We start from the raw sequence: 18,129 nt of genomic DNA, 5'->3' as shown, positions 1-18,129 counted from the left end.
GCAGCTAACTCTGCATTCTCAAAATATAAGACCCCCACGGTTCTCCCTCAAATCACTTCAATCAGAAAGTTCTTAAGTGTCCAAATGATTCCTTGTTAACAAAATACATCTCATTTAAGATACTCTTTGCATTTTATCTCTAGATTTTTCTGCACATAAATATTATTTAGATATATTTTAAGGGAAGAACAAAAGTGTAAGTTAGTTACTACACTGTACTACAGTATTTAAGGTGTTTGTGAACTGTGTGCCTGAAATGGAAAAGTAAATGCATGTCAGAATTTAAATGAAACTGTGCCACAGAAAGGTAGCTGTGCATGCACATTGACGCCCAGGTGCATGCACACTCTTTTTTTCTCTTGAACAAATGCAAAGGTTATATGGAGAAAAGCGTGAGAGTCCCATGTTAAGTTAAGGACAAAGTATCACTTGTAATGTATGTCGAGCCACTCCATTTGTATCCCAGAAAGCATGCATTTAGAAAACTCTGATTGACTGATTTTTTTCTACTGTTATTGAAAGGGAAGAAGATGAACAACTGAAGATACCAAGTGGTTTTGCCAGTTTGAAAGGAAACCTGGAGGGACTTTCCTGTAACAGTGCCATTGAAACTCTGGGCCAGTGGAAGCATCTTAACTGGACAGCAGTAAAAAATGAACAAGATAATGTAAAAGTGAAGTTTGAGCCTCATTCAAACGGTGAGTGTTTTATGCAAGAGGAACCTCTCAGTTCCAACACATCAGCTTTGGGCATTCAAAACAACTGCACCACAAACAGTAGCTGGACTTTAAGAAACTCAAGCTCTTGTTCTATGAGCCAGCGAATGAACACATGTTCAAACAGGAGAGCTGGATCATTCTACAACAGAGACCAAAGTTTCTTAAATTTAGCACCAACTTGCCCTTCCCACTGGGGGAGCGCAGAAAGCTGCCAGTCTTACTCGGGCGTACAACAGCGTTATGCAGAGAACTATGCGACAGACCATCTGAAACTGCAGAGACCGTTCATATCTTCAGAGTCTCTCTACGATGCAGCCTTTCCCTTGGAGATGCCCATCAAAACAGAATACGATTCTGATTCTGAAAACATTGCCGATAATTACCTGACGTCACAAAACCGAGCCTGGCTGGATGAGAGCGGCTCGGTAAGAAAGCAGGTGTTTAGCTACCCCAATAGAGTGCACCTCAAAACAGAACCGGACCTCTGTGAGCCAACCTCACCCTGTCAGAAGCCAAGGCACTGCCTTTACACACCGCATAACTGGCAATGCATCGTAGCAAATCATCCCAACAACCTAAACCTGAACAGATTTTGCAAGGGTTCACGTAGCAAGGAGGTGGCCCTGTTTTGCCCTCAGAACTCCTCTGGGTGTTTGGAAAGCATGCCGGACCTGCAGCACGCAGGGTGCTATGGCCACTTCTACAGCCCCAGCCCAGGGGAGGAGAAAGAGCAGAATAATGAGGTGTTTAAAATGCCGTGTGAATTTAAAAACCCCTGCTTGGTTCAAGCAATCAAGCGTGAGCCCCTGGATTCTCCACCATTGTCCAACAGCGGACAGAACAGAGTACACGCGAGCTTCCCTGAAAATACATTAGCAGGTCCTGTGCCTCATAAAACCACTGAATGTACATTTTTACAATAGATTTTATAACATTTGGAATATTTATAATGTTAAAAGCAAGAAGTTGTAGATTCTCGTCCAGTTGGGTTAAATGAGTTACTAAAATTAAAAGCCAGTGGAAAGATTTTGAGCGTGTGTGTGTGTGCATCTGCATGTGAGAAAAAACAGATGCAGACACACACTCGTCCTATACCCCCTACTGCCCTTCTCCTAGTGATCTTCAGAAAGAAAGAAAGATAAAACCTAAGGCACAGAAAATAATCATTACTCACTGCACAGGTATACCTGCTAATTTGTCTTCATCATCTTTCCTCTCTTGTCTACAGTTCATTACCAAGGTCTAGCTATTTCTGTTTCCTGCCTTCGTTCTGTTTGTTTTTCCCAAGCTGATGTGATGCCTCTGTGCAAAGAGAAAATGTTTATGGTCTTCATTGTGGCCAGGTTACCTTAGGAATTTTTGCATTTTTAGTTTTTTGCTACTCTAATAAGAAGCATCAGCTATTCCTTTATCTCAACATTAAATTGATGGGAACAGGCAAGGGCTTCCCAACACAACTTCTTAATTTAAAAGATAGCATTAATTAAAACAAATTACTTTCATAAAATGCATTAGAAATTATTTCACTTCAAACTGAAGTTCTTCCCAAGTATCCTTGATAATACTAAGGTTTTAGTACCCATATTTTTCCATTTTGAAGCCATCAGCCTTTCATGTTGCTGTTTGAAAGACTGAGCAATGGGATGTTATCCACTTCTATAAACGAGTTACAAAGTGCTGTTAAATGTACATGAGAAGAAAATATTTCTCCAATTATTTTCCTTGCTGTTACTTGTAATGTTAACAAAGGAAATGCACTTTTTTATTTGATAGTATATCTTTGACTGATAGCAGCTTGTTAGACTTCGTCACCTGACATCAAAACCAAATCCCACACTAAGATTAGATATGTTATTTTCAAAAGCATCCTAGTTTCATTCCCAAAAGAAAATCTTAATCTCACCGAGAGCTAACTAGAATATGTATACCTTTCAAAAGCAATTCGGTGCACTTTGGTGCTTTTGAAGACAGATCTGTACGCTTTCCTTTGAACCCAGGCAGTAATGTATATCTGCAAAAAAAAAAAAAAATCTACAACTTCTGTTTTGGTTTTTGTTGTTGTAGTTTGACTCCTGCACTAACTTTTGTTTTAAAATTGCACTATTTCAACTTTATATCAATTTCACCTATATAAAACCCACATCATTTAAAAAAAGCTTAGATGTATATGTGCTTTTTGAAAGAAGCCCTATAATGAATGTTTTCTTTTTTAAAATGTTATAAATAATTATGTCTTCATTTCTCTCTCCTATTAGTCACTAAGGACATGGCTTTACATGCTAGAAAAGTGGCATAAACTTCTCCTGAATGCTATAAATATGTGGGATAAGTGTAGTTTTCAGGTAGGGGAATGATTCTGCACCTGGGAGGCTGCTCTTCTCCAAGACCGTCTGTCTTCTCTGATAGAAATTACCGCCTGTACATTAGAGTTGGCAGATGTAAAGATACACATTCTCTGCATGTCAGTTAAGTGCTTATGAACAATGGTTTTATCTGAAATGCTGCACTTTACACTGAAATGGTTGAGATAACACACGTACCTTTTGACGACTGTCCTGCAGAACGCAGAATTCCCAGCAGAAGGCAAGAATGGACAGTAAAGAGGTGCAATAATGTCTTACTGTAGGTCAAGTTAAATCTGCCATAGACCAGCTGACCATACCCAAGCCATGAGAACATCTCCTTTTTTGTGTGTCTGGTGTAAATCAGTGCCCTTTTGGCTACATGCTGCCTCTTATTTGAGACAGTTTTGATATCCTTGCCTTAATACTCCTGCCAGTGGGTGCAATGCAACATCAGACCCTGTTCTGAAGTGAGACCACAATGGTGGAATTTATACCACTCTCTGGTACACCACTGTTCACATCACATAAATTCAGGCCCCATTGCAAAAATACTTCTGGGCAAGCAAACTGGGTACTCACGTAGAGTGAGACTGCCATACACCAGCAGTGCTGCACAACCTCTGGCTTGTTGATTCACTGTCTACAAAAATAAAAGCAGCAGTTCTTTTAGACTGTCACAGAGTTGCTCTCACAGTCCTTTGCTTGGCATGTAGCAGTGGCACTGCTTATCTCCTGGTGCCAGACACTGTGCTGTGGCTGCAGAGCTGCTGGTAGGGTTGTGCTATGAACCATGTAATACTCTCCAGTTCAGCTCCTTGTGCAGCTGCCTGGCAGAAATGGGATAGTGTGGAGACAGGGTAGTGTGGGAATAGATGGCTCGGGGCAAGTGGAGGACACACCAGCATGATTGCTGGAAAGCTGCTTGTTTGATTCCACGCTTGGACTCACTGTCACACCCCTCTGAATGAGAGCACCTGGGCCTGGTTTTGCACTACCTTGCACCTTCTCTTGTCATTTACATTGATGCAACATGCCTGTAAGTCACTATTATCCTCATCTGGGCATGCTGGTGCCAGATTGCACAATGTTAAGTGGTTACACCAGGTGCAACTCTGTAGAGGACTGTGCCACTGAATGCCTTGTCTGTGCTTAGAAATATTTCTTGGCATGACTACATCGGGAGAGCTATACCAGCCAGATTTCTCTCTTCAGTGCTGAAACAACTTATACTAGCAACAGAAGTTCTCTGCACATCTCTCCACTACAGAATAAAGGCTATTTTGTCAACATAACTCTATCTACTCTAAGGCTTTCCTGATTTATTTCAGTTGGGATGATTTTTATTATGTTCCCAACAAACCCAGACACTTTTCACACATCTTAATTGATATTATAGAGGTAGATGAAGGTTCTGCATGTAAGAGAATCTAATCTGACACAAGAGATGTAACGGCCGCCTTCTAGGAGGATGGATGAACATGTGACTAAAAGTGAGCTGTTGCCTTTGGCCTGCCCCCTGTGTAAATGCAGTCAGGTTTGCTTCCTTATCATTCCATAAAGTCCGAACCCAAGAAACACACACTTATCCTGCAGATCATGTTTGAAATTGGCCCACTTAATTTGTGGCTGAGTTGTTCTTCCAGGTCTCACATGAAAAAATGTGGTATCAGTGGAATTCTTTCTAGTCTAAGTTATCACACACACACACAGAGCAATCTCCTAAGAACTGTGCTTATAAAGAGATCAGCAGTTCATCCTCTTTTTTGACAATTGCTAACCACTGTTGACAGTAAACAAAGACCAGTTCCTTCTAAGTACTTGGTATATTGCACCATTTGGAAAGAACAGAGGAATTAAACACTAAGAAAGAATCTCTTGCTCTCTGCTTTTAAGGCACAGATATTCCTTCATCCTCTCCCCATGATATGTGCCCTGGATTGAGTCTGGACTGAAATCTGACATTGCATTGTACCCTGTTAAATTGCCACTGATTTAATCTTATAAAACTTTTTGTATGCAGACATTAATGATCCCCTGACACTGCTCAGTAAATAGCATGAAAGACAGTGCAGTTCTTTTAAATGGTTACATTTTCTTAGTGGTTGTTGTTGCTTTGGTATTATTTTAAAAACTAGCACTGAGAAGTAGGGTTTAAGATGTTTTCAATCACTGGTGTTTAGCTTTTATCTTTAATGAGCTGGTATTTGTATCCTCAAGTGCAGCCCTAAAGTCTGTTTTAGGAGCCTCCCAATGCATTTATTGCAACAACAATAAAAAAATTATTCTTGTAGAAGAAATGGCCAGTCAAACACTCACCTGATAGGAATTTGGAGTATTCAGGCTGAAAGAAATGCCTTTCTTTTTCCAGTGCATGCCTCTAACATCTGACTGATGATAGCATTCAAACTTCTTCAGCCATAAATTATCCAGAGGCTGAGACACAATGAACTCATGAATTCTGGTGTTCAGGGAGGATATTTTTTGGTATGGAAGGTGAGCAGCTCTAAAAGCTCTGAGAATGTGTCTCCCTCTGAGATGTTACTCATTCTACAGATAGCAGAGACTATTATCCATGCTAAAGCTGCTGATTAAGGTCTTGTCTTTACTGAGAATGTGGCCTGATTTTAGCTGTCAGCGGACAGCTGCTGAGCACCGTACAAATGCTAGTCCAACTGAAGTACACCATTGTAAGCCACTATTTTTGCTGAAAACCAACATTATTTGAGCTAGGGGTAAACTTGTACAGCAAAAAGAGTGGATTTTCCTACTGCTTCTAAGGTTTGCTGGGATGCAGTTACACCAGTGGCTGAAACTGGGGCACACCTCCACTGTAGATAACACTATCAATAATTTCTATTCACTTCAGACTCTTTGGATACCGAAGTAGAGCTTTGTTTTGAAAATCTGAGTGAGGGCAGCAGTGTGCTAGGGCTAAGCTTGGTTCAGTTGGTCCTCAGTTTGGAGATTTAACTAGTAAAATGAAAGATCAAGGGACTGTACCTAAATTCTCCGTAGGAAAGACTGACTTCCTACTCCTTGATTGTAATATGGTAATGTGAAGTATACCTCTATGGTTTAATTGCCCTTCACTAGAACACAGTGATGGATTCTTAAAATCCTTAGAACTGAGCATCCTCTGGATGGTATAGGGAAGTCTGACATTTGTGCATCAGCCAGTTCAGTAAGACTTTAGGTGCTGATCCTTTGATGTGGTATTGAGATCCACAGGGCATGTGCAATTCTTCTGGAAGTTCCTAGTGCTTATAATACTTAAGTGGGAAGCAACAAGCCTGAGGCAAGGAATATTCTGTGGGATAAGATCAGTTTCTGCTGCCTAGAAGCCTTTCTTAAATCTTTGTGTTGAAGCCATATTGGAATGTAAGTAGGACAGCCTCACCCACTGTAGTTATTTCAGAAAAGCCGTAATCTGTCTTAACAATGTGTGATGTTTTAACCGAAATAGTTAAAAGATGTCATTTTCCCTACCTATGAATACATACATTGCCTTAGGAAGTGGCAAAAAAGTTAACATACTCATTTTCTTTCATCAGAGTGTCACGTAACTAAAAAAACTAACCTCAGAATGGAGGTACAGAGCTGTTCTTCTGTTTTTCTTGTCTTTTCTTTCTGCTCCCTTCCTCTCTTTCTCTCTACTGTCTTAGTGTAAACATTCAAAATGGAAAGACTTTTCTGATTATACTGAGACAAAAACCCTAAACCTAAACCAGATTGTAGAAAATTTCTCGCTAGAAAAGGAGCTTCTTTCCCTAGAGTTTCTTCCTCTCTTTTAAATCCTGCAAAGTCCTATGTGAAATCATGTGTCACAACAGAAGCAGACTTCTGTAACATGCGTAGTGAGCAAAGAGATTCTGCAGGTGGCCATGCTCAGGCTGTAGTCACACGGTTTTTATCTAGCTGAAGGAGACTCATACAAGAGGGCTGCTGGTAGCTTATGTTCATGGACACTACCACCCTGACAAATATATCTTTGCTGTGTTTGAATACACATGGCATATGTTCTTGTCATTATAAATACATTTCCGTATCATGCTATCAGAAATGCTTCTGAACAAAATCATCAGTGACAAGCTGAAAAATATACTAAAACCATAAAGTACTTTTTTTAAAAAAATCATATGGCGATCCAAGCACTTGCCTGTGCTTAGGCAAAGACTTTGGGTGGAGGTTTGAAGGGAAGATAAAAAAAAGATTGTTAAGACAAAAGTTTGGGGAGAAAAAAGATCACCCTGCTTGATATACTGCTGTCAAGGTGTAATTATTCTATGACTACAGCTTTAATTCTCTACTCACTGCTAATAACTCTGTGCTCTGAAATCATGTCCTTATTTTTCCTGTAGAACTGAATTTGTAACTTTTCAGGCTGAAAATAATTTCTTGAAAACAAGGATTGAGGTAATTCAATGCTAAGTTGCATTTCTCAGTTAGACTGAAAACATCATTCTAGGAGGCATGAAGTGCTCCTGTTCCTTTCCTGGGGTTAGTCTTTGAAACTCTGGCAAATTCAGTGTCTGCATTAACTCTCTTGCTGCTGGTAGTTATAGCTCAGTCATGCAGCTGGTGCTCTGACTCTGCAATCTGAAGTTTCTCAGGATTTCCTTGATGCAATAGGGCTCCAGGGACAGCTGTAGAACAGCCAAAACTTCCAGTTTCACATTTGTATTGGTAGAATTGCAGTATTCCAATGACTAATACAAAAATTTGGCAGAAGGTAATGGAAAGAACATCAGCTGCTTAGCTAGTCTCAGTAACTGTATTTAACTAATTAAAAGGCTATGTTAAAAAAATCAGGTGAAGTTCTGGTCTAGAGCTCCCCATTTTGCACAGGAGGGTGTCATAGGAATTACACTGCTGTTCTGCCTCTTCTTAGGTCACACCTTGGCCTCTCCCCTCCTTATCACACTACTCTCTCCCTTCTGAACCTCTTTTTTTTTTTTTTTTTTTTAAACTTTTGGATGGTATGTATCCTCCCTTTGTTCATTTAAAATGTGAGATAGGGAGAGGCAAGCATCAACTGTTGTGTGTTTGTTTTAAACACTGTCTTTCAAGAAAGAACTTCAAAAAGGCAAAAGTTATCTCAATTCTCAGAAACAGTATTCAGTTTTCCTTCTACTCTTATCATAGCCAAAAAGATTCTTCCTCTACATGGTAAATAAACTTCCCTCTTCTGAAAGGGTCCTTCCTCACCTACACAGGTTCTTAACAAAACCAAAGAACACTTTCTTCCTTAAAGGCAGTTGTGTCCATCAAAAAAACTTTTCCTTTTTCTTCCTCTAGCTTTTCTACCTTTTTGATTTTATAGGATGGTACATTGTGGCTTCCACCCTTTCTGTTCTCCGTGTCTGTAGCTTTATTTCCACTTTAGGCATACTTCAAAAGTTTTGCCAAAAGAACAGTGTTAGGCAGAAGTGCAATCCCCCCATTTACCCCTGCCCTCCTCAATAAGACAGAGGTACTCACTAATTACAGCTGTACTCCTAAACCAGAAAAAAGGTCACTTTGCTGGTGAAACATCCTCTCTTCGGGAGGCTGTACTGCCAAGAAACTCTGAGCTACCACCAACCGTTTAGTTCTGCAAGTACATGTACCACCAAATCCTCTTTCAAAAAATCAAGGAAGCTATTTTCTCCTTTTTTGCTTCTCTCATTTTTTTTTCCAAGTGTTTATTCTTTCACTGTGTAACTGCACTTTTAATTTGTAATTTTTTTTTTAAAGAAGGGTATGGAAGCATTATACAACATGTGCAACACAGTGTTTTCAATTATATTTTAGATTTTGAGATTAGAACCACAAATAATTATCAAGTGTTTTAATGTGACTCCACGTAAAGGCCTCTGACTGTTACAGAAATGCCCATGAAAAATACCAGCACAAATAATATAATGAATCTTGAAAAGGGGTGAAACCTGCCATCAAACTCCGCTAATTATCCTGTATTAAAAGTGCCATTCCTGCTCCTCCTGAAGAGACACAGCGGGGGATGAGATTAAAAAAATAGGTGCATGGCGATCTACCAGCAGTTTTGGCCCATTGCATGGTCCCCAAAATTAAGGGCACATTTCTGGAGAGAACACCCCTGCCACCTGAGCATTATTTGAAAACGTACCGGTTTGCGTGTGTAACACCTGCATTTAGGCGAGCGATTCGGGCACGTGTGCTGGCTACGTTGACAGCCGAAGAATTTAGGCAGGCCAGCGGCGGGCAGGCACAGCTCCAGCCCCGACGGCCGTCCTGGGCAAGTCGAGGCAGCAACTCCTGCGAAAGCAAAACCAGTTAACAAAAATACCTTTGGTGACATGTAACCTAACCCGTATCGACTATGCTGCTTTGTATACAAGTATAATAGACGTCAAGATATATCACTAGCGGGCTCATCAAAAACAGGCACTAAAACGTGGATCTGGCATTTTGGACCGTTTCCTCAGCCTGCTTTTAGAAGGAACTTCCAAGTGTATTTCTTAAATTATATTTTACATTTATTACCGGTCAGAAGTGTAAAGTTAAGACGTTTTAAAAATAAATATTTGCATTTAAATTAAAACCGTTGCCGAGCGTGTTACTTGCCGTCACCTCCCCTCATCCGGCCGCCAGGGGGCGCCAGGAAGCGGCCGGGGAGGGCGGGGCCGTCGCTCCCGGAGGGAGGGGAGGGGAGGGCTCCCAGCCGCGCCAGGCGGCGCCGTCTCCCCATTGGTTGAGGCGGGCGGCTTCGTGCCTATTGGCTGCCTACCGGTGAGCGGGGGCGGGGCGCTGGTTTCGGCCCCCTCCCCCGGGTGTCTCCTGGTGGCGGTGAAGCAGCGGAAGTGACGGAGAGGAGGGTGGGGGGGGGCGGCTCGAGCTCCCGGATGACCGTTGGGGGGGCGTGCGCGCTCGCTCTCGTTCTCTCTCTGTCTCGGCGGGGTCGCTGTCGTTACCGGCCCAGCCTGGGGACGCGGCGGAGGGTGGCCGCTGAAGCAGGCGCCGGGGGCCATAGCGGGTGAGAGCGGCGCTGAGGTACCGCCGTGACTTCAGCGGGTCGCGGGGGGGAGGCGGGAGCGGCGGGGGGTGTGCGGGGCCGGAGAGCGGAGCTGCCTGGGGGCCGGCTTCTCTGTGAAACCGCTCCAGAAAGGCGAGCGGGGAGGGTGCCTTTACCGGGAGGCTTAAGGCTGGGAAGGTGTCCTAGGGATAAAAGGTGTGGTTTCGCCTGGAAGTGCGTTGAAGCAAAATAATCAACTTAATTCATCCGACTAACCCTTCCGTCCCGCCCCCAATTGTTTGCTGAAAAGTACCGTATAAACAAGAGTTGGATTTATTTATTTTTTTTTTTTTCATTGTGTGCAGTGAGCCCGTTTTGCAGGATGAGCACTGTGACTGAAGAAGTTAAGCCAGAAGATGGCAAACCGGAATCTGAAAAAAAAATATTTTTTTGTGAAGTGAGTGCTCTTCTTGATGGCTTTTCCGACTGTATGCTAAAATGCAGGCCTAAGGTATTAAAGACCATGCTCTTAGAAATGCAGACCTAAGCTCGATGTAGTGGGGCAAAATTGTAAGTGAGAGAAGCTGTTAATGCGGAGAATAACGTGGTCAGTCTCTGGAAGAGCTGCTTGTCTTAGGATTTGGAGAATTCAGTTTGTTCTTGAGCAGTCACAGGTGCAATATGATGGTCCTTAACTGTAGTCTTTCAAATCTCTGTTAAGTATTTCTCATAGGCAACTGTAAAGGCTCATTTATCTGTAAAGGCTACAACTCCGGGTCAGAACGTGTTGAACTTGTCAATCATATATTCTTCTAGCAGTGAGGTTTCTTCTGGTGCATTAAACTTCTGGGACAGTATGTCAAGAGAATAGGCAATATTAGCCTATATTAGTCATTGCTTTTTTTTAGCTAAAGATAGTAAGAAATAATTGTAGATCTGTATTGTCTTCCATTAATTATTGTAATGGTGTATGTGTGTCTGTGGATCTTAATGAAATGCAGATGTCTTCATTGTTTTTCTGATCCCTTTGATGTAGCAATGAACGGAGTTGCAGTTATTCTAGGGCATAATTTTGTCTCCATTCCTTTCTAGTCACTGTATGGTCATCCCTTCTTTGCTTTCCAGCCTGGAGAAGTTTAAAACACTAAGAATCCAGAAAGTGGTGGTAGGAGGGAAGGGGGAAGCTCTTAAAAGATTCGTACCACCTAGTATATTTAAACGTGTATTTAAGTATCATTTGAACAGGTTTGCCCACTATTTCTTGTCACTTTAGTGGTATGCTGCTCTCCTAAACGTCACGCGAATTGTACTGTTTAAGCCAAAGAAGACCTTGAGAATTATGCTGTAGAAACAGATGTATTTCCAGTTCTTATAACTCACCAACTACAGAATATCCATAGCATAACTGAAGATGTGCTTTCAATTTTTCTTTTTAGGTTTGTAAAGTTCCATGTATGAGTTCTCTAAGTCTTCAGTCACACTATCGTGGTGTAAAGCATAAAAAGGTAACCTTTTTCCATATTAACTGTATATGCAAATTTAATCATAAATCTGGGATTCTTGTAAAGTTCAGAAATTGATTTCAGTGGCTTCAAGTGCTTATCTTACTTATTGGTAGATCTGTAACAGTAATTTGCTTGAAAAATCCCAAGAAAAAGATGAGGTGGAAATCTCACAACTCTGTTTTGACCAGCATGTAACTTGAAACATCAACCATACCTAAAGGTAAATGTGTGTTAATTGTGAAATTAACGTTTGAATTACGTGTAAGTCACAGATGGTGAAAGAATGCAAACTTCTGGGTTTTGATACAGTCGGTAAAGGTACTGCTCTGTTTTCCAAGTCTACATAACTCACCTGTACTTTGAATAAAACTAGCTTACTTGTTACTTTGATAGTAACATCAATTCAGATTTCTTGCAGGAGTTACATAGGCTTAACTACCAAGTCCTATGGTTCTGTGTGTTTGAAGCATCTCAATAACAACTTCCTGTTTTACTGCCTTTGCGTGTTTTGTACTTAAATTATTAGACAACGTTCTGTGAGGATGTATTTAGAGATACGGCTTTTATAAATGTTGTTTGACTGAACTTTTGACTGTTGATTGGCTAATGATTATCTTTTGTTTAAAACTCCACGCTCTCAGCCTATGAAGTTGAGACATACTCAGTTGTACTTTCCTCTGTTACTTAGGATTGCTGTCATCAGATTGTATTGTTGTGGCAGTGAAGTGCGTGCTCTGATGTTTCCTTAATGACATTTTATTCTTCCTGGAACACTAAAGACTAACTGCAATACTGTCTTTCTCAAGTGTTTGTGTGCCCCTTTTCTTTCAGTTGTAGATGAGGGGCATCTCCCCACCTCTTTGTTCTCAGGACATATTAATAGTATTTTTTTACCTGTTTGCTGATCACTTTAATAGCTTTGACTTTTGTATCAGTGGCTCTGCTTTGTCCAAACACTCCCCCCCCCCCCCCCCCCCCCCCCAGGATTCAGTCTTTTGTTACCTGTTGATCCAATAGAAGTGTACAGTACTGTAGTATTTTTCATGTCCTGCCAAATGTTCTTGCTGATGCAAGGAGTTCCTTTGGTTTTGTGGTTGTTTCTTTTTATTTCCTAGCTAAGCTTCATAGCAATCCAGTTATTGCTTTTTCTCCCTTTTAAAGTGGAAAAACTAGTGATTATTAGCAAATCTGCATGTAGTTTTCCTTCTGTTTCACTCTGAGAAATCAGTGTACACTAGGCTACATCTGTCAAAGTTTATTGAGTTAACAAAGAACGGCAAACTGATAGTGAACGAGAATCAGGCAGGTTGAAAACGGGATGCTTAAATGTTAGTGCTGGTGTGTAGAGTCCTGGTAAGTCACATGACTGCATTTCTGTAGGGATAACTTTCCAAGATCGTGTCATCATTCTTTTCAATTACCTCTAATTTCTCACTTTAAATTATGAAATCTATTGTATGTTTTGGCAGAAGATCAGAATTCATTGAGTTATCTCAGGAAGTTTTTGTATCACCAAGCTTGAAGTAACTGTGGAAGTCCTGAGCTTATGTTCCTTTTTGATACAGGCTAGGTGTTGATAGTGAATAGCTCTTAGTTTGTTCCTTACTAGAGGAGTTCCTGCTCAAAATAATACCAAAGGATGTCCTGACGACATAACAAAATGAAGAGAAGATGATGGTTCTTTACCTAAATCGTAACACTGGCCAACCCACCAGCCATTTTTTACGACTTTAGTCAGATTACTTTTTTTTTTTCTTTTGGCTACCCATTTGTTTTTAAAATGGCATTAGTAAAGATACTTTGTGCTTGTCCTCCACCAGGGGAAGTTTCAAAAACACAAGAAATAACCCTTCATCAGGAGAAGGACAGTCACTGGGAAAATTCCAAGAAACGAAGTAAACACTTGCTACATGTGTGAAATGATTCTCATTTCAGTGGTCTACATTTCCTATAGCTATTCAAAATAAAATGCATTATTTTGAGTAGCTGGTCTAGTAATGCTTGACTATCTGATAGATCTGTAGGAATACATCAGTTGACTTTTTGTGTACATAGTTATTGTATCTCTCTTCTTTGGTCACCTGGGTAGTTTGGGTTTTCTGGATTTTGGATAGGTTCATAAGATATTTATCTAGATTACTTTGGCATACCTTTGTTTCATCTCTGTACATTGATTGGTTTGTTCACCTGTATATCGTTACCATTGACTCCTAAACAATAGCATCAGAATGCATAATTTCTTTAAAAGAGGCCACTTCACAAACATCTAGGCATACTTCTTAGATAAATTGTACCAAATGCATTGCTTCCGTAAAACTAGGAAGATTTTTATTAGTGACCTATGTATAAAGAAAGAATGAAAATGACTTTTTTTTTTTTTTTTTTAGAAATCTAATTCATATGTGCTACGCTCCTCAGACTCCAGGAATATTGCTTTTGATGAGTTAGAGAATTTTAGGATGTTTTTCCTGTACTGACTCTCAATCTTGGTGTTTGAACTGACAGTGCCTAACTCATTTGCTGCTGGAGGGGAAAGTGTAAATAGTATCTGTCTCTTCATGGCAGCTTAGGCAGACTACCCAGACTTGTTATAAATTGGACAGAAGTTTACCCAGAATACTTTGTTACTTCCCAAACTAAAAGAGAATAAGCCTATACCTAAAGCCTTATGGAATTCCTCTGACTGTGTTGGAGGCTAATAATTTGGTGCATTAAACTGAGTCTCTGTTCTTAGAAGAAAGGGAGTCCTGAGTTTTCATTTGTATTTTCATTTCTACATTTGCAGGCTCAATGCTTGGTAACCCACTGGATTGATGTGTGATTGATTTCAAGGGATAGAAATAGATTGGATGACACATAGCATCATAAAATAGAAGTAATTTAAAAGTATTTCAAGCAAATGATTAGTAGTGGAATGACTTCGTAGTTTGTTACTAGATTAGGTTTTATTTGAAGTCTTTTCCATTTGCACTTTGAAATTTATGTGAATATTTTTTTCCGAACAAGTCTCAGAGTAGGGGCTTTAGTCAAATAGTAGATGATCAGTTATCTAATTAGATAAAATTGTTGCTACTTGCATTCTATGATGTATGAAACTTAAACATAGAAGTTCTCAAGTCTTTGAATGCTTAGTTTACAAAATACTAGGTAATATTTTAATTCTATATGGTGTACTTCTTCAGAGTTCATTTAGTTTCTATCCCTGAGAGTTGATTCTTTGTTGTGCCAAGAGTTTGTATTTCTTACTGACTTCAGTGTTTGTGACTATGATGCTTTCTGTGTCCTTGAACTGGAGCTTGAGTAATAAGCAGAATACACATCTAATTTTTAATAGCACTGATAACTCATGAGACCAAACCCCTGTAAAAAGTACTGATGGACAAAAGATTGTGGGGTTGGGATGATCACAGTACAAGGCTGTGTATATCTTGTGCATTGAGTACCTTATGACCTCTGCATAGTTGCATAATGATGGGGTTTTGTGGTTTTGTTGCTGAATAGATATTGATGGGGGGTGGAAAAAGACAAAATAGTGTTCATACATGTGCATGTAGTTCTTAGCTCTTTGGAAATTGGAATTGGCTTGTATTACATACTTTGAAAAACAAAGTTGCATGCTACTTTTAGCTGTTACGGTAAAATGGTTAGAAAACTACGTTTCCATAAGTTTACTAACGCTTTTCATTGAACCAAGTCTATAAGAGTAATGGGAGATATAATGCATGAAAGGTGGGTTTGGGTTTTTTTGACAGCTGAGTAGAAAGCTAGGCCTTTTGAGGGAGCAGTCCCCAAATAATTAGAATCATAGAATCATAGAATCATTTCGGTTGGAAAAGACCTTCAAGATCATCAAGTCCAACCATTAACCATGCCCCCTAAACCATGCCCTGGAGTACCCTGTCCACTCACTTTTTGAATACCTCCAGGGATGGTGAATCAACCACTTCCCTGGGCAGCCCATTCCAATGTTTGACAACCCTCTCAGTAAAAAAATTTTTCCTAATATCTAACCTAAATCTCCCTTGCCTCAACTTGAGGCCATTTCCTCTTGTCCTATCTCCAGACACCTGACAGAAGAGACCAACACCCACCTCACTACAACCCCCTTTCAGGTAGTTGTAGAGAGCGATAAGGTCTCCCCTCAGCCTCCTCTTTTCTAGACTGAACAACCCCAGATCCCTCAGCCGCTCCTCATAAGACTTGTGCTCCAGGCCCCTCACCAACTTGGTTGCCCTTCTCTGGACACGCTCAAGCAGCTCAATGTCTTTCCTGTAGTGAGGGGCCCAAAACTGAACACAGGACTCGAGGTGCGGCCTCACCAGTGCCGAGTACAGGGGAACAACCACCTCCCTGCTCCTGCTGGCCACACCATTTCTGATACAGGCCAGGATGCCGTTGGCCTTCTTGGCCACCTGGGCACACTGCTGGCTCATATTCAGCCGGCTGTCAACCAGCACCCCCAGGTCTTTCTCTGCCGGGCAGCTTTCCAGCCACTCTTCCCCAAGCCTGTAGCGCTGCATGGGGTTGCTGTGACCCAAGTGCAGGACCCGGCACTTGGCCTTGTTGAACCTCATACGATTGGCCTCAGCCCATCGATCCAGCCTGTCCAGATCTCTTTGTAGAGCCTCCCTACCCTCAAGCAGATCGACCCTGCCTCCCAACTTGGTGTCGTCTGCAAACTTGCTGAGGGTGCACTCAATCCCCTCATCCAAATCATCAATAAAGATATTAAACAGAACAGGGCCCAACACTGAGCCCTGGGGAACGCCACTTGTGACCCGCCGCCAACTGGATTTCACCCCATTCACCACTACCCTCTGGGCTCGGCCATCCAGCCAGTTTTTCACCCAGTGAATAGTGCACTTATCCAGGCCACAAGACGCCAGCTTCTCAAGGAGCATGCCATGAGAGACAGTGTCAAAGGCCTTGCTGAAGTCTAGGAAAATAATATCGACAGCCTTTCCCTCATCCACTAGGTGGGTCACCTGGTCATAGAAGGAGATCAGGTTGGTCAAGCAGGACCTGCCTTTCGTAAACCCATGCTGTATTAAAATATACCTGCTGTGCATATATCTGGAATATGGTGGTATGTGATATATTTTATTCTGATTTTGCAAATATGCTTTAGCTGTATTCCTCAGTTTTAGAGAGGAAATCCTAGAGTGGAATGTCTTTTTTCCATGTATTTTGAACAGCCCTTTGCAGGTATGGCACCAGCAGAAGAGTGTTGCCTCTTCTGTGAACTGTATTTGGAGCAGAGATGAGATTGTTGTGGTTCTATTAAGGGTTCAAGGCTTCTTGCCCTCCCTTCATAACTGGGGATAGATAGGGTAGAAATGACTACTATGTTCCAAAGGGAGAGGAATCTGCATTCAGGACTCTGCAGCCTCATTAGAAACAAGGAATATTCAGATCTGTGAAGAGCATTGTTAGTTTTTGTCTTCACCATTTCAGTGTTCTCATTTCTGCTGTACCTCTTGCCCCTGGTTTGATGTGCATCAGAATGTGTGGTTGAAAATACAGTTACAGGAAAATTGCCTTGCTGTTGTATTGTTTATGTTTGGTCTCAAAAAGCATGCTGTTACTTTCTGCAGCTTACCTTCATGATCCAAAGAGGCTTAAACTGTAGAGCTTTTCTTTTGGAAAAAAAAACTTGATTGCTTAGTATGAGCTTGAAGAATTAAAATAAATAGAATTTCTGTGTATGGGCTGCTAACATCTAGTTGATATGATTTTAAGAGTGTATATATTTAGGAACAACTAAATTATGTTTACATAATACATAACTATGCATGTGAAACTGTTTTGTTAGATAACCTGTGAACTTGAATTCTGTGGAAAACTAATTACACAGTAGCTCTTACAGATTACAGTGTGCGTGGGAAGTTTGAACCCTAAAAACCAGCGGTTTTTGAGTTTTGACTTTTCAAAGTTAGACACTTTGTTAAAAGTTACCCTAACTTTTCATAGTCTTAGCTCAAAAACAGCTGTTGCAACTTGCTTGCAACACATGACCTAGGACAGAGAGCAAGTTCCTTACCTAATGTGTGAGAATCTTCATTCCTGATGTAGTTTTGGGTTTTTTGCTTCCTGCTTTTTTTTATTTTTATATAAAGAAACCTCAAGAAGGGGTCACAAATAAAATGGACCCCTTAGCTTCAGTTGTGGGACTCCATTTCTAATACTAACAAAAGCAGTAATCCAGGTGCAAAGTCAAAGTCGATTGTCCAAAAATGGTCAGGAAGAAATTCTCTTGGAGCAGCAGCTCACAGTTGCTAATGTTTTCTTCACTTGTCTGAAAAGTTAGGTATTAGCAGCTGTTTGTTGTAAAACTCTGTAGAAGGACAGGTACCAAAACCCCTTGTGACAGCATAACCACAAGGGAGACTGTGTCTGTATTCTAAGCTTATAAAATCCTGCTGAGCTCATACTATACCACCCACTACCTGTGGCGATACTGGGACTTAGGTAACTTCCTTTTTTATAACTGCAATGAAAGAACAGCTATTTGGCTTCTTAAACAATTGACTATTGTGTCAGTCTTGCTTCCTATTGAATTCTCAACATGGACATGCAGCATCTCTTCCATG

The 18,129-nt window shown here is 40.9% G+C and overlaps 2 protein-coding genes across 7 annotated transcripts in view; both read left to right on the top strand.

Moving 5' to 3' along the window:
* Nucleotides 1-9,583, top strand: part of AHRR (aryl hydrocarbon receptor repressor) — a 93,567-nt gene extending 83,984 nt beyond the window's left edge. The window contains exon 11 of the mRNA XM_052788266.1: nucleotides 523-9,583. Within this exon, the coding sequence (XP_052644226.1) occupies nucleotides 523-1,642 (1,120 nt within the window). The 3' untranslated portion in view covers nucleotides 1,643-9,583. The remainder of the gene's footprint in view (nucleotides 1-522) is intronic.
* Nucleotides 9,584-9,925: 342 nt separating this feature from the next.
* LOC128141839 (uncharacterized) overlaps nucleotides 9,926-18,129 on the top strand; it is a 36,288-nt gene continuing 28,084 nt past the window's right edge. For 2 of the 6 annotated variants that reach the window (XM_052787087.1, XM_052787088.1), the window contains exons 1-2: nucleotides 11,471-11,539; nucleotides 11,653-11,759. Coding sequence is in view for 2 of the 6 variants with exons in the window: in XM_052787085.1 (XP_052643045.1) it covers nucleotides 10,417-10,491; nucleotides 11,471-11,539 (144 nt within the window). In the remaining 4 variants the exon portion in view is untranslated. Of the gene's footprint in view, nucleotides 10,073-10,399; nucleotides 10,492-11,470; nucleotides 11,540-11,652; nucleotides 11,760-18,129 lie in introns of those variants that run through there. The other 4 variants (XM_052787085.1, XM_052787084.1, XM_052787086.1 and 1 more) reach the window with 4 other exon arrangements.

Source organism: Harpia harpyja, chromosome 5 (genome assembly GCF_026419915.1).
Source record: "Harpia harpyja isolate bHarHar1 chromosome 5, bHarHar1 primary haplotype, whole genome shotgun sequence".
Classification (NCBI taxonomy): domain Eukaryota; kingdom Metazoa; phylum Chordata; class Aves; order Accipitriformes; family Accipitridae; genus Harpia; species Harpia harpyja.
Note: the sequence above shows the minus strand (reverse complement) of the source record. Positions and strands in the feature narration are given on the sequence as shown.